This window comes from Gymnoscopelus braueri (genome assembly GCF_963280865.1).
Source record: "Gymnoscopelus braueri genome assembly, chromosome: 24".
NCBI lineage: Eukaryota > Metazoa > Chordata > Actinopteri > Myctophiformes > Myctophidae > Gymnoscopelus > Gymnoscopelus braueri.
The window spans coordinates 20,978,759-21,002,248 of record NC_137626.1 but is presented as its reverse complement, the minus strand read 5'-3'; the positions used below and the strand labels follow the sequence as shown (position 1 = coordinate 21,002,248).

The window sequence follows — 23,490 nt, the reverse complement described above, 5'->3', positions numbered from 1 at the left end:
ATTTCGAAGCGCCGCCTCTGGCCAACTTATGTTTTACATGTGTGTGACTGTTTAGTAAGTGAGACTGTTTAGTAAGTGCCATTGAAGGATACATCAACATTGAAGAACATAAAATATATATAATGAATAAACTAATAAATATAGAATAATTATAGAATAAATTACTATATTTGGCTGCCATATAATATAACATATTAGCATAATTAGCCTATATATTATATTTACACATAGTATTATAATTAGCCTATACATTATATAATTACATTTTATCATTACAATCATCCATAAAGGCTATAGCAAAAAGTCTGGTGTTGAATTGATTCACATATAGGCAAACAAAGGCCAGCCTACTGTACATGCTAGACCTCCTGCTTATGGAACACATACATCATGCAGAGAGAGTAACTGGGGCCGTGCATGGATAGGTTTTCTCTTTTTTTTTGGGGGGGGGGGGGGGGGGAGGCAATTTCAGTAGTCAGTCCCCCAAATTTCCCCCAAAACTACAGGTAGATAGACATTACATGCCAATTAAAAATAGAGACGATTTCAATAAACATTCCATTATGTCAGATGTTATGGTATTTTAGGTTTGCAACAATGTCCAAATTACATTAAAGTTGGCAGCTCATCTCAGTGTGCTGTTTGATTCAAATAACTTGACACGATGATCAATTCGAAACGAAAGCTAAATTAACTCCCAGATGTGTGTACTGTACGTGTAAGTCTACACAGTTTTATCACAGTTTTTAGGTCATTAAATTAATCTAATCTTAAAAAAGGACCGCCATTATAATATATACAGTATACAAATAGATAGGCCTACTGCGTTGGCCACTGCTGTACAAATGGAGCCAAATGGACCCTTACATGGTGGCCACCTCATTCATACTATAGCAGCCACAAATTCAAGCCATGTCATCCCAGCAGCCACAATCTGTTCACTCACAGCAAGGTCCAAACCTACAATTCCATGGATCTGTTCATAGCCTCTGCAAATGGGATACCCAGGTCATCACTTCCTGTGTTCAAAAGTGTTCGAGAGAGTGAATTTGTCCTACTGAAAATGGCTCTAGATAACCTCCTAGATATTCACCCCCAACTTACTGAACAATATAAATATCAGATCCTACTAGAGACCATCTTCAGCACTCAGGTGCTAACAAATTGGCCAGATTCAGCATGCAAGACCATATTCCACTGCTTTTTTTGTGACCATCTTTTTATTTTATTTTTATTTTAAAAGCTTTTCAGGGGAGGAGACATTATGTTATTTATCTGAGCATGTACATACAATTCATACGAAATCACAATAACTTACAGGAGTAAATGTTTTTCTTTTTTTAGAACACAAATTGTCCTTATGTGATCGTTTATGTACCCGCATGGTTTGCCTACTGGCAACATTTTTAGTCTCTTCCTCCGATAGTGGCGGTTCTGTGGTTGCTAAGCAACCCAGTCCGCTTCTTAACCCCCCCACCTTACCCCCAGGATCGATACGATACGATAATACTTTATTGTCAGTTTGCACTGAAATTTGTCTTGCGACCCAGCAGCCATGTATGCAACATATAACAGTACACACATTTGACATGACACAAGAAAACAACAAAATACATACATAAAGAAAGACATGCAAAGACAAGAGCAATGTCCACCACTCAGCCTACCCCTGGCTTATAACACCTGATTAAGCCTCAATGTCGTCTGATGGACAAAGGACCTCTTCAGTTTGACCTTATTGTATGTAGGAACACTGTATCTCCTTCTTGAAGGCAGCAACCTATATTCTCCATACAAAGCATGGCTAGTGTTTGAAGTGATATTCCTTGCCAACCTTATCATACTGTTATTATACGTGGATGTATAGAGCCTCTGAAGTGGTTGTCCAACAATCTTTGAACAAATGTTCACTTGCTGCAGCAGTTGTGATTTTAAAGCTACAGACAGACATCCATACCAGGTGGTACTACAGTACTGCAGAACACTCATAATAACAGAAGTGAAAAACAAAAGAAGAATCTGTCTACTAGCACCAAAAGATCTCAGACGGCGAAGGAAATAGACTCTTTGTTTTGTCTTCTTACCCACTGATTCAATCTGGTCTTTCCATGACAAGGTGGTCTATTACTACTCCTAGGTATGTATACGAACATACCTGGTTGATCTGTTCACTATGAATAGTAATGGGGGATCTGTGTATCTCTAGTGGAGCACCAAAAACAATCTCTTCTGACTTTTTTGTGTTAATGATAAGAGCGTTGTTATCACTCCACTCCACCACCTTATTTACTCTGTGTTGGTGCAGTCCAGGATCACTGGAACTATCCAAAAGAGAAATCAAGACTGTATCATCAGAGTACTTTAGAATGTATTGGTCTGGTTTGTCAGTGCGACATTCAGAGAGACATTCCTCAGTACGACAGCTGTCAGTATAAAAGTTAATGCTGAGGAGAGGGTTTTGTTCACTTTCACCCTCTGTACTCTGTTCGTAAGGAAGGAAGCATACCAGTGAATTAAGTATGGATTCAGTTCCAACTGTACCATCTTTGACACCAGAATATCAGACTGTATTGTATTGAATATACAATTCATCATTCATTGATCGCACAGACTTTTTTGGAAAAGGGAAAAGGGAGACACATGATGTACATATGCATATTACACACTTATTTTTAGCCATATTCCACTGCTCTCTGAGCACTTCAAGAACGATATGGCCTGCCAAGGCTGCTAGTTCAGAGTGAAATTGTCACATTATTGAATTCCCCTATTATTCGCATTAGTAATGTTAAGGCCTTGGATGATTTTTCCCTTATCCATGTTCTGGTGGGAATGTTGCTGTGCTTAGAGGGCCCTAATGGCAAAAACATGTTGTAATGAGGATATCCTTAACTCTGTCCAACATAGTTCTTATGTTGATATTTGCCTTTAAAATTCCCCTTCATCTCACAAAGCCAAGTCCCTAATTGACAAAAATGAGACCCCTACTTGCTGATGGTGGGTTTGACATCAGATAATGGGCTAGCAATGACACAGCTGCAATAAACCATCTCTCACCAGATCCGAAAAGTGAACCGTGGCTATCAGAGAATGGAGGAGACCCCAAGGAGCTAACATTAGGCCTCCAACGGAACTGCTCTACTGACATACTGAGTTATAAGAACAAGTCCATTATTTACCATCAGCCTACAATGAGGAACATTTAAAACAAATAGTGTCAAGACATTATGATCCTCTGGGCTATATGACTCCTTTCACATCTCGTGCAAAGATCATAGTGCAGGATCTATGGAACCAGGAAAGAGGATGGGATAACTTCATTAAAACGTATAGCTTGTTGGAGAAATGGCACGCATAGGAAATGGAGCTGCAAAATCTCCCTGACATTCACTTTGCTCATTATCTGTCCCCCTCTATCAATGCAGCCATTTCAGAATCCCACCTGCTTGTGCCTCGGAGTGTATCTATGGTTCTGTAGCCTACCTTCATACTACAGACAAACATCACCACACCCATGTCAGTTCTCCAGTTAGAACTTTATAACCTCACACTGCATATATGTAACTCAGAGTGTACAAATAGGCCCTCCTCATTCCTACAATAGCAACATATAACAAATGCAGGTAAATGCAAGGTTATCAATTCTCCTGTATAATATACTGTATAGGTACATGACACTCAGACTGGTGTCCTGTGATCTGTCACAGGCCCCTGTTGCTAAATAATTAGCATTGTTTGGCTGGAGCTAAGTAGCTTCCAAAAATCACATTCCTACATTTTGATGCGTTCTTTCTGGGGTAGCATATAATGTGATCCTTTTTTGTGAGCAGCCACACCATTCTGATCCTAACTAAGGCTGGGAGATGTGTATCAAGAACCTAAAACATTCATATTAACAGTTTGAAAAAGCCTATTGATTTGCCTACATTTGGGCATTTATTTTGAGTATTAATGTTCCAAAAAGGTTCCTCTTATGTCACTAGTCATCTCCCTCAATGCCTCATTCCAAAATAAAACAGAATAATTTGACATTTGTCTCAGAATAATGTACATTTATGACCTTATGTTGATGTTGCATTGTCTTTTTTGCATTTGTGGAAATTCTCTATAGCAACCATACCATAATATATGTGTGTCACTATTTCAGGTGGGGAACATCAACATATGTTTTCTATACATCTTGAAGATTGTAAAAATGCCAAAGTTGTTGTTGCGACCGTTAGGTCGCTGTTTATTGGAACAGAGGGCACCAAATGCTGATTCTCTATGTGTGTCTGTATCTCTCTCTCTCTGTCACCCACCTAATATGGTGCCATGATGATGTCACATATGACACATTATGTCTGACGTCACAATATTGAGCCCATATATGGGCTTAACATGGGGAACCCATGCTAACCACTGTCTAGATCTCCATATATGGGCATAAAAGGGACAAGCCATGAATATGTTTGACGTCACAATATTGAGCCCATATATGGGCTTAACATGGGGAACCCATGCTAAACACTGTCTAGATCTCCATATATGGGCATAAAAGGGGCAAGCCATGAGCCCACTGACAGTCAGGGATCTCCATAATAGCGACCTAAGTAATGGTCGCAGATAGATAGCATGCGAATAATCCCATAAATGGGAATGACCCCATGGTGTCAATAACTACTGGAGAAGCGACCGTAAGGTCGCTTCTCGCCCTTAGGGCGTCTTACTGGTGATCCAGTTTAGACGAATTTTAACATTTTTTGTGTTTATTTGGGTTTTTATGCACTACACATGATGGAATTATGGCAAACCCTCATATCAATTCTTCATGAAAAGACAAAAATGGGGTGAATGGTTTCTGTCGGATGTATAGTTTAGGAGCTATGTTTATTTAAAGTTTTTATTTTGCACAGCCAAAAATCCAGGACGGACACAACATATGATTAAAAAAAACATATATCGGACAAAGATTGGCTCTGGGAACATCAAAATTCATTAACTAGACACCTTAAGGATTATAAAAAGGTAGGTTAGAAAAATATATCTTATATTTAACAATAACAAAAAGTTTAATATTTGTATTAAAGATAGTTACATAGCCTACTGTTGTACATTGGTATGTATGCTAAATATAATAGTAAAATATGCCATATATAAGGTTGGAGGGAGTGAAAAATATCCATGTAATATATAGGGGTGCCTCGGATGAAAAAAGTATTTATAGGGTTGTCTTGACCCAAAAAAGTTTGGGAACCCCTGGTCTAGATATGATGGCTTTTAGAAACACACCAACTGGTTGCTGGTCCTAACAAGAACCATCCTGGTCCTAATTAGAACCATGGGGGAGGGTAACACATCAGTCCACACACACTCAACAGGTTGACTCTGCATTCAGCCCATACGACCCCGCCCACTCTGTTGATTTGATTGGGTGGTGCTTTCAGCTGGTGGATTAGAGGCAGTCAGACTATCACAACATCGACAACATGAAAGCTGCTTCATTTTACAACAAAAACATTTTGATGGAGAGCCCTGAGGTAAGATGAATTCAAATTTGAAAGTGCAATCAATTTTATGCCTAATGTTCGTTTCCACAACGTGGTTAAAGTGTTTGATAAAATGCTCGTAGACGTATTTATGATTCTGACGCAGGGAACAGGGACTTTCTGCACTATGCCCCGTAGACACTCCAAACATGTACAAATGTGAAAATAAAGGTGCTTAACCCCAAGCCCTAAATGTTAACTGGCTCTACGGGGTAGTAGTTTAATGTAATAATCCATATCTTTCAATAAAGAAGTGTTTTAATGCCGTCTGTGGCCGATTCTGTGGGAAGTTCCCAATGGGCGGTATTGACGGTAGTGACGGGGCGCATCTGGTGAAACCCGGAATTACACTAAATGTAACTGGAAGTAAACGAGGGTGAAAAAATGGCGTTCGGCCACAGACGGCATTAAAACACTTCTTTATTGAAAGATATGGATTATTACATTAAACTACTACCCCGTAGAGCCAGTTAACATTTGGGGCTTGGGGTTAAGCACCTTATTCTCACATTTGTACATGTTTGGAGTGTACTACGGGGCATAGTGCAGAAAGGATTCTTGGATCCCTAGGGGGTCTAAATTCTGACGTGTACAGGGTCCATTTGGTTCCATTTGTATGCCGTCAGAGTCAAAGGAAAACATTTTTTTTAGAACCACTGCCCTAAATCACGGTTCTCAAACTTAACATTTCAAGGTCTCCCCTTAACTCTGACAGTGTACAAATGGAACCATGGTGGAGGGGGGGAGCTGGGCTCAGTTCTACAAGTAGATTGTTTTTAGTGATGCTAAAAATAACTTTCTTTTTTTTAAATGAGAACCCTGAATTTTATGCTAATTTCAATTGGAATCCTGAAGTAACATTTTAATTTAATTTAAAATGTATTTAGCTACACTTATGTTGACAATACAATTTTAATGCTGGTCTTTAAGCTATAGACTGAAATAATTGAAGTGGGTCATGTTTGCACGTTTGGAATTATAACAGCTGAAATCAATGATATATCAGTGTTCTGATACTAGCCTGTGGGCCGCATTAAGTGAAGGTGGGGGCTGCATGTGGCCCCCGGACCGCCAGTTGCCCATGTACAGTTGTGCTTGAAATTATTCAACCCCCCTGTCTTACAATTTGTATTGCTGCTTGGGCTTGTGCTGAATCAGGGGTCTGTCTGGGGAGGATTGTGTACATGTCCTACTGTACTGTACTGTACTGTACCTTTTCTTCCCAAGGACCCCCGCTTTGATATGCATTTGACCATGGACCCCATTTGATACTATTGTTTTTCTTCTTTCTATCTCTCCCCAATTTACGCTAAAATCATCTGTGCTTATTTACAGTAACTCTGAGAGTGTACAATGGAACCAAATGGACCCTTAGAGTCCATTTAATAAAACAAACATGAGAGAAAATGCTATGTAAATATTTGTTTAGATTAGATGTTCCATCTATCTGCTGACAAAAAAGTAATTATTGTCAATGAATATAACTAGACTAAAATGTGACCAATAAAAAAATGTGTAAATAGCTGAAGCTCAAAACGCTCACGATGCATCAGTCTGGCTCTAAAAGATTTGGGAGAAAAAGTCTTGATTTTTATTATTGTGCCACGGACAAGGCCAAGTCTTGCCACAGACACATCTGTCCACGTATGGACATGTTGGTGAGCCCTGTCAACAGTTGCGTTTGTTTTCTGTGCAGAGATCTGCATCTCCTGGAGGAGGGAGGAGAGGAGGGAGCGAGCTGACCGACGGGCCGCCTGGCTCCGCCCCCCCTCGCCACCTACAGAACGGGTACACACACACACACCTGTCCTTGTAGTAGTGCTGACCCGACGCCTCACAGCGCGAGGCGATGTGAGCTTGTAGATCTGTTCTATATGTATGTCAAATTTTCCCCTCAGAATAGGGAGGGACGCTAGGGTTCAAGTGGTAGATGTAAAAAAGAAGTTCCTATCACAAAAAGATTTAGTGGCCCCTGTAGTAACTCTGTAGAACCCCTGGATAAAGTTTTCTGTGTCCACATTTTTCTCAAATTAGGGTCCAGGGACCCCCAGGCGTCCTTGAGGGAGTTCCAGGGGGGCCCCAGATAGATGGATAGTTACGAGTCCCAGTAATGCGAGTCCCAGAGATAGAAATTACATTCAATGGGGGTCCGTAGCTCAATGGATGTAAAACTGGGGGAAATCAAAATGCTTGAGAATCACTGCTTAAGCCGTAAATATCTTCTCTTGTGGAGGTCCCTCTTGTTTTCAACTGGGGGTCCGCCAACTGATGTGTGTCAATTCATGTCAAGTTCTTGACATGAAAAGGTTTTCTCTAAAGTGCACAGAGCCCTTTGGGGTCACAATTTTTCACCGATAACGTTATAACCTGGTGTCTTTACAGAAAGGGTCCACTGAAGGGGTCCACGAGCCACAAGAGTAGTCCTAGGAGACGCAGTCCCAGCAAAGACGGGTAAGCATCAGTTGTCAACTTCTATAGTTGTTATTCCACTAGGGCAGTGGTTCTCAACTTTTTCAGGCCGCGACCCCCAAAATAATCATATTTCAACTGGGGACCCCCCACCCTGACAAGCACTTGGAATTGTAGGAGTTGGCGTTACATTTAGTTTGACTCAATCTATTTTGTTAAAATAGCCGATCTACATGCTCACAACGCCTCGCAACACCCCTAATATTTGACAATTTGTTCAATGTTTGAACAGAGATACTAAAAAGGTCTTAAAAGTCCTTCATTTGTCACTTTATAAATGTGCAGATGACCCTGTATACACTTTAGTGCAGGAACAAACCCTCAAAAAGAACTTTGACTTTGGTTCCTGCACTACTTGTGCTGTATGTTTTTCTGTTTACTGTTGAGTGAGAAAACAATGTTAACATTAAGCTAAACATCTGGGGACCCCGCAAAATAATTTAGGGACCCCCCTGGGGGTCCCAACCCACAGGTTTAGAACTACTGCACTAGGGTTAGGGTTAGTGTTTTTAACCTACCTCTACACATTTCCTTAATTACCATAGCATGTGTATGCCTGTTGTAAGTCACTCTGCTTTAAGAGTGTCTGCTTTAATGCCTACATTGTCAATTGTACAGGGAGCTGGGCCTTAGTGGCCGGTCACGGTCTAGGTCATTGTCCTGGTTTAGGGGACTGAGCGAGGAGAGAACCAGTGCCAACAGCCGCCCACATAGCCGGAGCCGCAGCCCTGGAGACAGCTACCGGTACGTAGAGCCATACGATTATTATCGCTCAAATGTGTTAATCTGCGATTTTCCTCCACGATAACCTACAATTTCTGTAAAGTGCACAGAGCCCTTGGGGGGGGTGATTGCACTATACATAAAATGACACAGAAACACTAACATGCATTTGTTTCACCGATACACTGTCACAATTTTTCACGTTATAACCTGTTGCCGTACAGAAAGGGTCCACTGAACTAGTTGGCACTTTTTATAGTTGTTAATCCACTAGGCTGAGGGTTAGTGTTTTTAACCTACCTCTACACATTTCATTAATTACCATAGCATGTGTATGCCTGTTGTAAGTCGCTCTGCATTAAGAGTGTCTGCTTTAATGCCTACATTGTCAATTGTACAGGGAGCTGGGCTGCAGTGGCCGCACTGGCCGATCACTGTCTAGGTCACTGTCCAGGTCTAGTACTCCGAGTGAGGAGAGAACCAGTGCCAAGAGCCGCCTGCCGTACAGCAAGGGTCCACTGAAGGGGTCCACGAGCCACCAGAGTGGTCCTAGTAGACGCATTCCCAGCAAAGACAGGTAAGCACTAGTTGGCACTTTTTTATAGTTGTTAATCCACTAGGCTGAGGGTTAGTGTTTTTAACCTACCTCTACACATTTCATTAATTACCATACATCCACACGGTGTAGTGTCATCAGTGGGTTGTACCTAGGGGGGCGGAGTTGCACTCGGGGGGGAAAACACAGATTTCCCCCAGCTGGTATAGACGGTGGGATGCGGGGTTTTCAAACTCATATGCTGTAAAAGTATACTGATCTAAAAGCAGGCGTCATGGCTTGCCAGATCACAGGCACAGAACCTTGTTGCCACTCGACAAGGAATGCTATATTAGCAAATTAAACAAGAGTCCGACTGGAATGTTGTCCTGACTGGACAAAGGATCCAACACAACACAATGGCCCGAGGTTATCGGATTTAATCGCCTGGTAAGAGACACTATTACATTTTCTATAGATATGATCAATTAAACTCATCATAATATCAAAAAGCAAAAGCCATTCATTCATCAATGATGTTTATAGAACACGTTTTAGTGAATTCCAAGTACAGGAGACATCGCCATTACAGTTTGGAAACGCAGTCAACATGCAGCGATTTACACACAAAACAAGCCAAACCCTAGACTATCCTTGTTTAAAAACCTACAGAAAACACAATTGTTAATCTGGCAATGAACACGGAGCTAAAGCAGTGTGTAAATCCTGCATGATATTAAATGACGCACTTCGCCAAATCGTAATGGCGTCGGTACGTGCTGTTCACAAAACAGTCTCTAAACTGTACTTCAAATTCACTATAAACATTATTGATGACTTAATGGCTGTTGGGTTTTGATATTATGGTAAGTTTAATTGATCATATCTTGTAATAGTGTCTCTACCAGGCGATTAAACACTGTGCATATGTAAACATGTTTGGTAACAAAGAGGACAAAGGAGGTGACCAGAAGACTCGCCCCAAAACACCCTCGCCCCCATTTTTTCACCGACCAGCGGTTCTTGTATTCTTGTATTTGTTTTACAGAGGATAAGGTTTGAAATAAGTTCAGGGTTAGGCATAGTTTTACTGAGGTTCAGTTTAGTAATAAGGTTATGTTTTGGCACAGTTTTACTGAGGTTACGTTTAGGAACACCAGGTGAATCCCGGCGGGTTTGCCCCGGGGCGACTTTGTTTTGGGGTGAGTGTTTTGGTATTCAGACGGAGATGGAAAGGGGGTTTCCCTCTTTCCATCTCCGTCTGAATACCAAAACATCTCAGTGGTGCTTGTGCTGAAACTTGACTCATGCAATAAGATATAAGGATAATCTGATAAACCACATGAACCCCAGCTTACGTATTCTGGGGGGAACATAAACCAAACATTGCCAATCTAGCTCACAGTTACAACGCGTCGCGTTCCGACGCGCTGTGAGCTCATAGATTGTCAATGTTTTTTTTTTTAGTCACATATATCTTAATAATAAGTCAACTTTTCCGAGGGCGACTGGACGATTGTTCCAGCTGTCCTTCTGATGGATTTTTCTTAGCTGACAATGTTTCAATCGTCCATAAAATAGCTCTGAAAGTTATCCAAACGATCGTGTATGATGTAACTCTATGAGGCAGATCGTTCTGTTTTCCCCCGGGACAAAATCGAATGGGCGTTCCCGTCTATCTCCGTGTCAATGTATAGCATGTGTATGCCTGTTGTAAGTCGCTCTGCATTAAGAGTGTCTGCTTTAATGCCTACATTGTCAATTGTACAGGGAGCTGGGCTGCAGTGGCCGCACTGGCCGATCACTGTCTAGGTCATTGTCCAGGTCTAGTACTCCGAGTGAGGAGAGAACCAGTGCCAAGAGCCGCCCGCCGTACAGAAAGGGTCCACTGAAGGGGTCCACAAGCCACAAGAGTGGTCCTAGTAGACGCAGTCCCAGCAAAGACAGGTAAGCACTAGTTGGCACTTTTTTATAGTTAATCCACTAGGCTGAGGGTTAGTGTTTTTAACCTACCTCTACACATTTCATTAATTACCATAGCATGTGTATGCCTGTTGTAAGTCGCTCTGCATTAAGAGTGTCTGCTTTAATGCCTACATTGTCAATTGTACAGGGAGCTGGGCTGCAGTGGCCGCACTGGCCGATCACTGTCTAGGTCACTGTCCAGGTCTAGTACTCCGAGTGAGGAGAGAACCAGTGCCAAGAGCCGCCCGCCGTACAGCAAGGGTCCACTGAAGGGGTCCACGAGCCACCAGAGTGGTCCTAGTAGACGCATTCCCAGCAAAGACAGGTAAGCACTAGTTGGCACTTTTTTATAGTTGTTAATCCACTAGGCTGAGGGTTAGTGTTTTTAACCTACCTCTACACATTTCATTAATTACCATACATCCACACGGTGTAGTGTCATCAGTGGGTTGTACCTAGGGGGGCGGAGTTGCACTCGGGGGGGAAAACACAGATTTCCCCCAGCTGGTATAGACGGTGGGATGCGGGGTTTTCAAACTCATATGCTGTAAAAGTATACTGATCTAAAAGCAGGCGTCATGGCTTGCCAGATCACAGGCACAGAACCTTGTTGCCACTCGACAAGGAATGCTATATTAGCAAATTAAACAAGAGTCCGACTGGAATGTTGTCCTGACTGGACAAAGGATCCAACACAACACAATGGCCCGAGGTTATCGGATTTAATCGCCTGGTAAGAGACACTATTACATTTTCTATAGATATGATCAATTAAACTCATCATAATATCAAAAAGCAAAAGCCATTCATTCATCAATGATGTTTATAGAACACGTTTTAGTGAATTCCAAGTACAGGAGACATCGCCATTACAGTTTGGAAACGCAGTCAACATGCAGCGATTTACACACAAAACAAGCCAAACCCTAGACTATCCTTGTTTAAAAACCTACAGAAAACACAATTGTTAATCTGGCAATGAACACGGAGCTAAAGCAGTGTGTAAATCCTGCATGATATTAAATGACGCACTTCGCCAAATCGTAATGGCGTCGGTACGTGCTGTTCACAAAACAGTCTCTAAACTGTACTTCAAATTCACTATAAACATTATTGATGACTTAATGGCTGTTGGGTTTTGATATTATGGTAAGTTTAATTGATCATATCTTGTAATAGTGTCTCTACCAGGCGATTAAACACTGTGCATATGTAAACATGTTTGGTAACAAAGAGGACAAAGGAGGTGACCAGAAGACTCGCCCCAAAACACCCTCGCCCCCATTTTTTCACCGACCAGCGGTTCTTGTATTCTTGTATTTGTTTTACAGAGGATAAGGTTTGAAATAAGTTCAGGGTTAGGCATAGTTTTACTGAGGTTCAGTTTAGTAATAAGGTTATGTTTTGGCACAGTTTTACTGAGGTTACGTTTAGGAACACCAGGTGAATCCCGGCGGGTTTGCCCCGGGGCGACTTTGTTTTGGGGTGAGTGTTTTGGTATTCAGACGGAGATGGAAAGGGGGTTTCCCTCTTTCCATCTCCGTCTGAATACCAAAACATCTCAGTGGTGCTTGTGCTGAAACTTGACTCATGCAATAAGATATAAGGATAATCTGATAAACCACATGAACCCCAGCTTACGTATTCTGGGGGGAACATAAACCAAACATTGCCAATCTAGCTCACAGTTACAACGCGTCGCGTTCCGACGCGCTGTGAGCTCATAGATTGTCAATGTTTTTTTTTTTAGTCACATATATCTTAATAATAAGTCAACTTTTCCGAGGGCGACTGGACGATTGTTCCAGCTGTCCTTCTGATGGATTTTTCTTAGCTGACAATGTTTCAATCGTCCATAAAATAGCTCTGAAAGTTATCCAAACGATCGTGTATGATGTAACTCTATGAGGCAGATCGTTCTGTTTTCCCCCGGGACAAAATCGAATGGGCGTTCCCGTCTATCTCCGTGTCAATGTATAGCATGTGTATGCCTGTTGTAAGTCGCTCTGCATTAAGAGTGTCTGCTTTAATGCCTACATTGTCAATTGTACAGGGAGCTGGGCTGCAGTGGCCGCACTGGCCGATCACTGTCTAGGTCATTGTCCAGGTCTAGTACTCCGAGTGAGGAGAGAACCAGTGCCAAGAGCCGCCCGCCGTACAGAAAGGGTCCACTGAAGGGGTCCACAAGCCACAAGAGTGGTCCTAGTAGACGCAGTCCCAGCAAAGACAGGTAAGCACTAGTTGGCACTTTTTTATAGTTAATCCACTAGGCTGAGGGTTAGTGTTTTTAACCTACCTCTACACATTTCATTAATTACCATAGCATGTGTATGCCTGTTGTAAGTCGCTCTGCATTAAGAGTGTCTGCTTTAATGCCTACATTGTCAATTGTACAGGGAGCTGGGCTGCAGTGGCCGCACTGGCCGATCACTGTCTAGGTCACTGTCCAGGTCTAGTACTCCGAGTGAGGAGAGAACCAGTGCCAAGAGCCGCCCGCCGTACAGCAAGGGTCCACTGAAGGGGTCCACGAGCCACCAGAGTGGTCCTAGTAGACGCATTCCCAGCAAAGACAGGTAAGCACTAGTTGGCACTTTTTTATAGTTGTTAATCCACTAGGCTGAGGGTTAGTGTTTTTAACCTACCTCTACACATTTCATTAATTACCATACATCCACACGGTGTAGTGTCATCAGTGGGTTGTACCTAGGGGGGCGGAGTTGCACTCGGGGGGGAAAACACAGATTTCCCCCAGCTGGTATAGACGGTGGGATGCGGGGTTTTCAAACTCATATGCTGTAAAAGTATACTGATCTAAAAGCAGGCGTCATGGCTTGCCAGATCACAGGCACAGAACCTTGTTGCCACTCGACAAGGAATGCTATATTAGCAAATTAAACAAGAGTCCGACTGGAATGTTGTCCTGACTGGACAAAGGATCCAACACAACACAATGGCCCGAGGTTATCGGATTTAATCGCCTGGTAAGAGACACTATTACATTTTCTATAGATATGATCAATTAAACTCATCATAATATCAAAAAGCAAAAGCCATTCATTCATCAATGATGTTTATAGAACACGTTTTAGTGAATTCCAAGTACAGGAGACATCGCCATTACAGTTTGGAAACGCAGTCAACATGCAGCGATTTACACACAAAACAAGCCAAACCCTAGACTATCCTTGTTTAAAAACCTACAGAAAACACAATTGTTAATCTGGCAATGAACACGGAGCTAAAGCAGTGTGTAAATCCTGCATGATATTAAATGACGCACTTCGCCAAATCGTAATGGCGTCGGTACGTGCTGTTCACAAAACAGTCTCTAAACTGTACTTCAAATTCACTATAAACATTATTGATGACTTAATGGCTGTTGGGTTTTGATATTATGGTAAGTTTAATTGATCATATCTTGTAATAGTGTCTCTACCAGGCGATTAAACACTGTGCATATGTAAACATGTTTGGTAACAAAGAGGACAAAGGAGGTGACCAGAAGACTCGCCCCAAAACACCCTCGCCCCCATTTTTTCACCGACCAGCGGTTCTTGTATTCTTGTATTTGTTTTACAGAGGATAAGGTTTGAAATAAGTTCAGGGTTAGGCATAGTTTTACTGAGGTTCAGTTTAGTAATAAGGTTATGTTTTGGCACAGTTTTACTGAGGTTACGTTTAGGAACACCAGGTGAATCCCGGCGGGTTTGCCCCGGGGCGACTTTGTTTTGGGGTGAGTGTTTTGGTATTCAGACGGAGATGGAAAGGGGGTTTCCCTCTTTCCATCTCCGTCTGAATACCAAAACATCTCAGTGGTGCTTGTGCTGAAACTTGACTCATGCAATAAGATATAAGGATAATCTGATAAACCACATGAACCCCAGCTTACGTATTCTGGGGGGAACATAAACCAAACATTGCCAATCTAGCTCACAGTTACAACGCGTCGCGTTCCGACGCGCTGTGAGCTCATAGATTGTCAATGTTTTTTTTTTTTAGTCACATATATCTTAATAATAAGTCAACTTTTCCGAGGGCGACTGGACGATTGTTCCAGCTGTCCTTCTGATGGATTTTTCTTAGCTGACAATGTTTCAATCGTCCATAAAATAGCTCTGAAAGTTATCCAAACGATCGTGTATGATGTAACTCTATGAGGCAGATCGTTCTGTTTTCCCCCGGGACAAAATCGAATGGGCGTTCCCGTCTATCTCCGTGTCAATGTATAGCATGTGTATGCCTGTTGTAAGTCGCTCTGCATTAAGAGTGTCTGCTTTAATGCCTACATTGTCAATTGTACAGGGAGCTGGGCTGCAGTGGCCGCACTGGCCGATCACTGTCTAGGTCATTGTCCAGGTCTAGTACTCCGAGTGAGGAGAGAACCAGTGCCAAGAGCCGCCCGCCGTACAGAAAGGGTCCACTGAAGGGGTCCACAAGCCACAAGAGTGGTCCTAGTAGACGCAGTCCCAGCAAAGACAGGTAAGCACTAGTTGGCACTTTTTTATAGTTGTTAATCCACTAGGCTGAGGGTTAAGTGTTTTTAACCTACCTCTACACATTTCATTAATTACCATAGCATGTGTATGCCTGTTGTAAGTCGCTCTGCATTAAGAGTGTCTGCTTTAATGCCTACATTGTCAATTGTACAGGGAGCTGGGCTGCAGTGGCCGCACTGGCCGATCACTGTCTAGGTCATTGTCCAGGTCTAGTACTCCGAGTGAGGAGAGAACCAGTGCCAAGAGCCGCCCGCACAGCCGTTCATGTTCCTGGTCTAGGACTCGCAGCAGAGGACGCAGCGTAGTGCACAAGGTACTGAATGCTTGAGCTCAGTTACCGTCAATCACATGGATTCTCAGTCGCCGCGACTGATTTCAGTCTTTGGATCTCATAGAATTCAAGATGTCCATGACAACATATTGACATCAGTGTTGTAACATACAGAGGGACGGACGAGATTTAAAAGTTTTGATAGTAATTTGCGACCTACAGTTGCAATAAGCCTCTTATTATTACGTTTGTGTGGCATGTACACAGTCATTATTTGCATTTGACTCAGAAATTGTTCATGGCCGATAGGGAAAATAAGTGAGTTTTTTCTGTAACATATAAAAAGGACTTTTTAAGGGATAGTTCGGATTTTTTGAAGTGTGGTTGTACGAGTTATTTATACATACTATAAGCTTTGCCCGTCCGCAGTAGTAGTTAGTAGGTAGTCAATAGTTATACAGCAGCAGAGGTCAAAATTCATAAACACACAAACGTGTACGTGTGTATATGCTATTTTTCAGCTCTGTGTACACATGGGGAACTTTTGTAAACATTGACTCTCTGATCCGAGAGTTAACGCCGTCCAACTCATGCTGGATCGAGCAATCAGTCCTCTGCAGTGTTTTCACGTCAAGCTATAGTACCCCCTAGTACCGGTTTGAACCCCAGCAGAACGGGTAGTAAAAATGTACTAGGTACAAATGGAAAAGCAATACAATGGAGTAGAGTAATTCACGTATTTGTTACCTACTTAGGACCTTTACCAGTAAAAAGAGCTTCCATATTAGGACCGGTGGACAAGTTAGGACCAAAATCAGTCCTCTGCAGTGTTTTCACGTCAAGCTATAGTACCCCCTAGTACCGGTTTGAACCCCAGCAGAACGGGTAGTAAAAATGTACTAGGTACAAATGGAAAAGCAATACAATGGAGTAGAGTAATTCTCGTATTTTTTACCTACTTAGGACCTTTACCAGTAAAAAGAGCTTCCGTATTAGGACCGGTGGACAAGTTAGGACCAAAATCAGTCCTCTGCAGTGTTTTCACGTCAAGCTAGTACCCCCTAGTACCGGTTTGAACCCCAGCAGAACGGGTAGTAAAAATGTACTAGGTACAAATGGAAAAGCAATACAATGGAGTAGAGTAAAGCTGGTACTGTGTAATGGAAAAAGCACCTGTCACTTGGTTTATTTTTGTCGGACGGGCAAGTTTAGTAAGAGATGTTATTACGTTTCGGCTTCCACTGAAGATCAGCTGGGAAACAACACGTTGTCAGATGATGGTTCTGAGGAAGGCTTCAGTGGATGTAATGGCATCTCTTACTGAACTTGCTTGTCCAACAAAAAAACAATAAATCAGACTCCATCCCTGTCCAGTTGCCTGCCTCTCCAAACTGGCGGTGCACCTTATACTGTAGTTAGTAAGTACATTGACTATGGATGAGCTTCATCTACATCCCCACTTCAAAAGATCCGAAATATTTTTAAAAGTTGTTCATGTTTATGCTTCTTTAATTATGTAACTGCTGTAACAAACATATGTGTTTCTTTTGTAGGTGGCCGAAGACATAGTGGAGGACTCTGAAAGTACCTGCAATAACAGTGACTACAGTTACAAGCCAAGGGCGTCGGAGGAATCTTCTAGTGAAGCAGAGTCAGAACCAACTCTTGAAAAAAAAAGTGACTTCAATGGCGGTAACAAGCAGGCTGAGAAGACAGACTCCTCTAGCAACAAAGAGGAATCATCGTCACCAGTCAAAATAAAGAAAATTGTGAAGACCTACAGCAGATGTCGAATTGCTTCAGAAGAAAAGAGCGATTCTATGACTGTCAGTGAGGTCGTCAAAGTACATGGGAAAAAAAAATACCACCAGAAGAAAAATTATTGCCTTTACTGCTGCGAACCACAAGCAAAAATTGCAAGACATCTTGAACGACGGCATAAAGAAGAAGTGGAAGTTGCAAGTGCAATAATGTTTCCAAAGAAGTCGAAGGAAAGAAGGGTTCAACTGGATCTGCTCAGAAAAAAAGGAAATCAGGCAAACAACATTGCAACTCTCAAAGAAGGCAAGGGGACACTGGTTCCTTGCAAACAACAGAGCGATGCGAAGAGTAATTTTCAGGACTATACACATTGTTTTGCGTGCGGTGGTTATTTAAAACGCAAGTTCATGTGGAAGCATGCAAAACGCTGCACACTTGCCAAGAAGGTTCGCAATACAATGTCTGTAAAGACAAGAATCCAGGTTCTCTGCGCTGGTGCTCAACCAGTTTCTAAAGATGTGAGCAGGAAGCTATGGACGCTTGACAAGCAACGTGAGACTGCCTCACAACCTGATAATGTTCGGGCGATTATGCGAGGACTGGGGAATCTGCTGATCAACGGGAGGAAGCTGACCCCGGTAAAAGAGATTAAGGATTATATCCGTCCACAAAATTTTCAACACTTCATCCGTGCTGTCAGAGCAACATCTTTGTATGTAGAAGAGACAAACCGGTTTGGGAAACCCACACTAGCCGCAAAGCTAGGAATATACATCCAGAGAGTAGCTGATGTCTTAGAGGCTGAAGCCCTTTCGTCACAGAATGATGATTTGAAGAAGTGTGTCCAAGGATTCAGAAGCCTGTACAGTCTTAGGTGGAATGAGCTCATCTCTGCTGCTGCATACCGCACTATTGAAGAGAATAAATGGAACAAACCCAAGATCCTTCCATTAGCAGAAGATGTAAAGAAAATGCACATGCACATGAGTGACAAGCAGAAAATGTACTATGATGAGTTGTTGGATGTGGAAAACAAAACCAAGAGTGAAAGAAAAGGAATTTGGAGCAATCTTGCTAAAGTGACTCTGGCACAGATTATCACCTTCAATAGAAGAAGAGAAGGCGAGGTCTCTAACATGCTATTGCAAACGTATGTCTCCAGGGACATGTCCAAAATTAATGAAGATATTGAGCTAGCACTGTCAGAGGTGGAAAAAAAGCTCTGCCATCATTTTGAACGTGTGGAAATTCGAGGGAAGCGTGGAAGGAAAGTGCCTGTCATCCTTACTCCAGCAATGGTGCAATCTCTGGATCTGCTAGTGAAGGAGAGGAGTTCATGTGGAGTGGTGGATGGAAACCGCTTCTTATTTGCCAGACCAGAGTATGACACAAGATTCAGGGGGTCTGACTGCATTCGTGAGTTTGCTAAAGAGTGTGGGGCCGAAAAACAGAAAGCTCTGACCTCCACAAGCATGAGAAAACAAGTGGCTACTCTGTCTAGAGTCCTGAATCTACATGACACCGAACAAGATCTTTTGGCAGACTTCTTGGGACACGACATAAGGGTACACAGGAAGTTTTACCGCCTTTCTGAAGGGACTTTACAGTTGGCAAAAATCAGCAAGTTACTGATGGCCTGTGAACAAGGCAGACTGGCAGAGTTCAAGGGGCAAAGTCTGGACCAGATAACTATCTCCCCTGATGGTAATAAATTATGAGTTGTAAGGGAAAAGTTGTGTGTTGCCTGTATAATTTAAACTTGCACTTATTAAATTGGATGCCAACTTCATTTTCTTTGCTGTCCTGCAGATACTGCAATTACAGAAGATTCCAACTCCGAGTCGGACTCTGAGGATCCAGCCGGAAAAGGTTTGTGTATATTTAAATTGGTGTGCTTGATGACAGTAACTCTTCCTCTTTTTTTTTCTTTTTTTTTGGTTACTTGTTTTAATGTTGACATTCCAGACGTGTAAAGCCTGTGATAATTTTTTGGTTGTGTGGCATAGGATTAACCTTCCTATATAGGCTATATAATTGTGTTTTCTCTGAATGTTTTTCCAGGAGGAGGAGGACAGTCAATGAAGAGACAGAGGGTGCAAGCTGTGAATCCACTCCAGGGGAGCGGACAGAGGTTACATCATCGCCCTCCACACGCCAAGAGTTCAAAAGGTGAGCTTGCGGGAACTCCTTACCAAAGGAGTTACCAAAATAACTAATCTTAGCCCAAATCCGCCCTCCAAATACAACAGTGATGCCAACTTTATTTTCTTTGCTACCTTGCAGGTTCATCTAAAGTCATGGAAGATTCCAACTCCAGCGAGTCTGAGTGTGAGGATCCACCCGGAAAAGGTTAGTGTATATTAGAAAAGTTGGTACAGTGTGCTTGATCACAGTAACTCTTCCTTTCATTTTTTTTGTTACTTGTTGTTTTAATGTTGACATCCCCAGACGTGTAAAGCCTGTGATAATTTTTTGGTAGTGTGGCATAGGATTAACCTTCGTATATAGGCTATATAATTGTGTTTTCTCTGAATGTTTTTCCAGGAGGACAGTCAATGAAGAGACAGAGGGTGCAAGTTGTGAATCCACTCCAGGGGAGCGGGCAGAGGTTACATCATCGCCCTCCACACGCCAAGAGTTCAAAAGGTGAGCTTGCGGGAACTCCTTACCAAAGGAGTTACCAAAATAACTAATCTTAGCCCAAATCCGCCCTCCAAATACAACAGTGATGCCAACTTTATTTTCTTTGCTTCCTTGCAGGTTCATCTAAAGTCATGGAAGATTCCAACTCCAGCGAGTCTGAGTGTGAGGATCCACCCGGAAAAGGTTAGTGTATATTAGAAAAGTTGGTACAGTGTGCTTGATCACAGTAACTCTTCCTTTCATTTTTTTTGTTACTTGTTGTTTTAATGTTGACATCCCCAGACGTGTAAAGCCTGTGATTATGTTTTGGTAGTGTGGCATAGGATTAACCTTCCTATATAGGCTATATAATTGTGTTTTCTCTGAATGTTTTTCCAGGAGGACAGTCAATGAAGAGACAGAGGGTGCAAGCTGTGAATCCACTCCAGGGGAGCGAGCAGAGGTTACATCATCGCCCTCCACACGCCAAGAGTTCAAAAGGTGAGCTTGCGGGAACTACTTACATGCTCATAGACGAGTCAGAGTGATGTCTGAGGCTGATATGTGAGCACAAAGATTTTGTTAGTCTGATCCCATTCAGGGTCAGAAGTTGGCGGTAATGCACCAAAATATGATTGCCAACCGCCGTAAAACCACAAGTAGATTTAAGCTGAGGCTGTGACAGGGAGATAGACTGACCAGAGCTATGCCCACCGGCTTATGTCAGTTAAGATGTACTACATATTGCACCCACACCGGCTGTCTCAGCTCAAACCCAAGCTATTTCATTTAGACACTTCAGCTCAGAAATAACCAGACAGTTAATGAACCATTTACCATTTATTAACCATTACCATATTAACCATTACCCATATATGCAATGATATTGCATTAAGTTTGGCGGTGTGACTCTGCTCATGTGATATTACAGATTCCTGTGCAAACATGACACAGATCTTCAATCACGAATCCCCCAGAGCAGAGCATTTGATTCAATTCAATTCAATTCAAGTGTCAAATCACAACAAGTTGTCACAAGACACTTTACATGTACACTCTGAGCAAGCAATTTGCGACAGTGGCAACGAAAAACTCCCTCTTAACTGGGAGAAACGTCAGGCAGACCCTAGGCTCTAGGGTGGGGCGGCCTTCTGCCTCGACTGTGTCGGGGGAAAGAAGAGAGAGGGAGAGACAGAGGAGAGACAGAAAGCATAAAATACAGTTTACCATAACATTGAACCTTCAATGCATAATTAAACAATCATAATACAATCCATAGAACACAGTACAATACACAGAATCATAGAACCACAGTACAAACACAGAATCAACCTATAACAATAATAACTAGATGCCACGGGGAGGAGGCCGGGGAGGTGGAGGGAATTTAAGTAAGTCAGTAGTGCACATTTTAAGATGTAAATTATGGGGTTATAGCCCATATAAATTAAGAAGTAAATTATGGGGTTATAGCTGCGGATAAGTCCAATTGTTTGATAACCAGGCAGAAATAAATTACCGTGGGGCATCTTGTTGGAAAGAGTCTCGCAATGAATGTACTGTATACTTTAATGTTTAACAATTTTCGACATATTTTCTTGCATATTAAATGTATATTGCAATCCCATTGCTAAGGTACCAAACAGCCTAAAAGAAAGAAGTGGTCAACGGAGGAGGTGAAAGCAGTTGAAAGCTCTTTGATGGAGTTCATCCGAATGGGGAGGACACCTGGAAAGCAGGATTGTGAGAAGTGCATCGCTGCGTCGCCTCAAGCACTATCTGAAAGGACCTGGCAAGCAGTGAAATTCTTTGTTTACAACAGAATCGTTTCAGAGCAGAGGATGTAGCCTTTTCTCTTTGTGTCTGTCTTCTGTGCCTCTCTCTCTGTCGCTCTCTGTCTCTGTCTCTCCTTGATCAGCCATCTCATTTTATTGTGTGTATTTTCCATTTGTTTTAAATTTTGTGTAAAAAAAAAGGGGGGCACGGCGCAGTCGGTAGCGCTGTCGCCTTACAGCTAGAAGGTCCTGGGTTCAATTCCTGCTGGGGACACTGTGGGCGCTGGGGGCGTGTTCCCTCCTCCACGTCATCAGTGCCCATACCCTGGGTGGGGTTGGCGAAAGGGCCTTTCTGTTTGGAATTTGCATGTTCTCCCTGTGTCTCCTAGGGTAGGTACCCTCACAAAAAACATGCAGTAATCCTGGTCTCTAATGCCTCCCCCTGGCCAGCCGGGACGCTTGATGGAGGGGAAAGGATCATTTACATTTGGTTGCATGCTGAATGAATAGCCGATCTACAAGCTCACAACGCGTCGCACTGTGCGACGCGTTGTGAGCTTGTAGATCTGGTATTTTCAGAGTGCAACACCTGAGCGCAACCATACATAAGATGACTTGTCTTTTAGTTCTATTGGATTTTAGTACTACTCCACTAGTTCCGCTTTTTTTTTTTTTTAAGTTTTTATTTGTTGAGGAAATGGTCAAAATATTTAGTCTTAGTCATCATAGCTTAGTCTTCATTTGGTTTTCGTCAGTGAAAAAAGGTAGTCGACAAAACATTTTTCATCATAGTTCTAGTCGCCGAAATCAACACGGTACAACCCATCTTGCCGTGTCCGTTGCACCCAGGGGGCCGTGTTGTAAAATCCCAGCTCGCTACTGCCAGAGTCCCCTGAGGGCCACGTGTTGTGCAGCCCAGCTTGTTGTACATTTCAGATGATTGAAAAATAAAAGATCATCCATTGTTATTAGAGCTACACGTTTACGTTGCTCAATAAAAAGTTGCTTTGTTTTGCCACACTCCAGAGTATACTTCCTTCTTTAAATGACAGCTGTGAGATGTTTTGATGCCATTAATTTGTACAGTATATAAAACAGTAGACATTGCAGTAGACATCAGATATAACAATATTGAAATATTGTCAATACTAGGTTTATGCAGTCAAAATTCAAAAAGTAGACTAGTACTACACCAGAGGAATGTATAACATGTTTTATTTTTTCAGACCAAAAAATGAACAATTTTGAAATATTTATACGATACGATAATACTTTATTGTCAGTTCACACTGAAATTTGTCTTGCGACCCAGCAGCCATGTATGCAACAATAAACAGTACACACA

At 42.3% G+C, this 23,490-nt stretch overlaps 1 protein-coding gene across 1 annotated transcript; it reads left to right on the top strand.

The window, feature by feature from the left end:
* Positions 1 to 17,264: 17,264 nt before the first annotated feature.
* LOC308080509 (uncharacterized protein) lies at positions 17,265 to 22,260 on the top strand (the record flags this gene model as incomplete). Its single annotated transcript, XM_080422405.1, has 8 exons — positions 17,265 to 17,291; positions 17,541 to 17,817; positions 18,256 to 19,452; positions 19,558 to 19,617; positions 20,293 to 20,394; positions 20,509 to 20,574; positions 20,770 to 20,871; positions 22,006 to 22,260. The coding sequence occupies 8 exons, from the start codon at positions 17,265 to 17,267 to the stop codon at positions 22,215 to 22,217; spliced, it is 2,043 nt and encodes a 680-aa protein (XP_080278531.1). The 3' UTR covers positions 22,218 to 22,260.
* Positions 22,261 to 23,490: the final 1,230 nt, after the last annotated feature.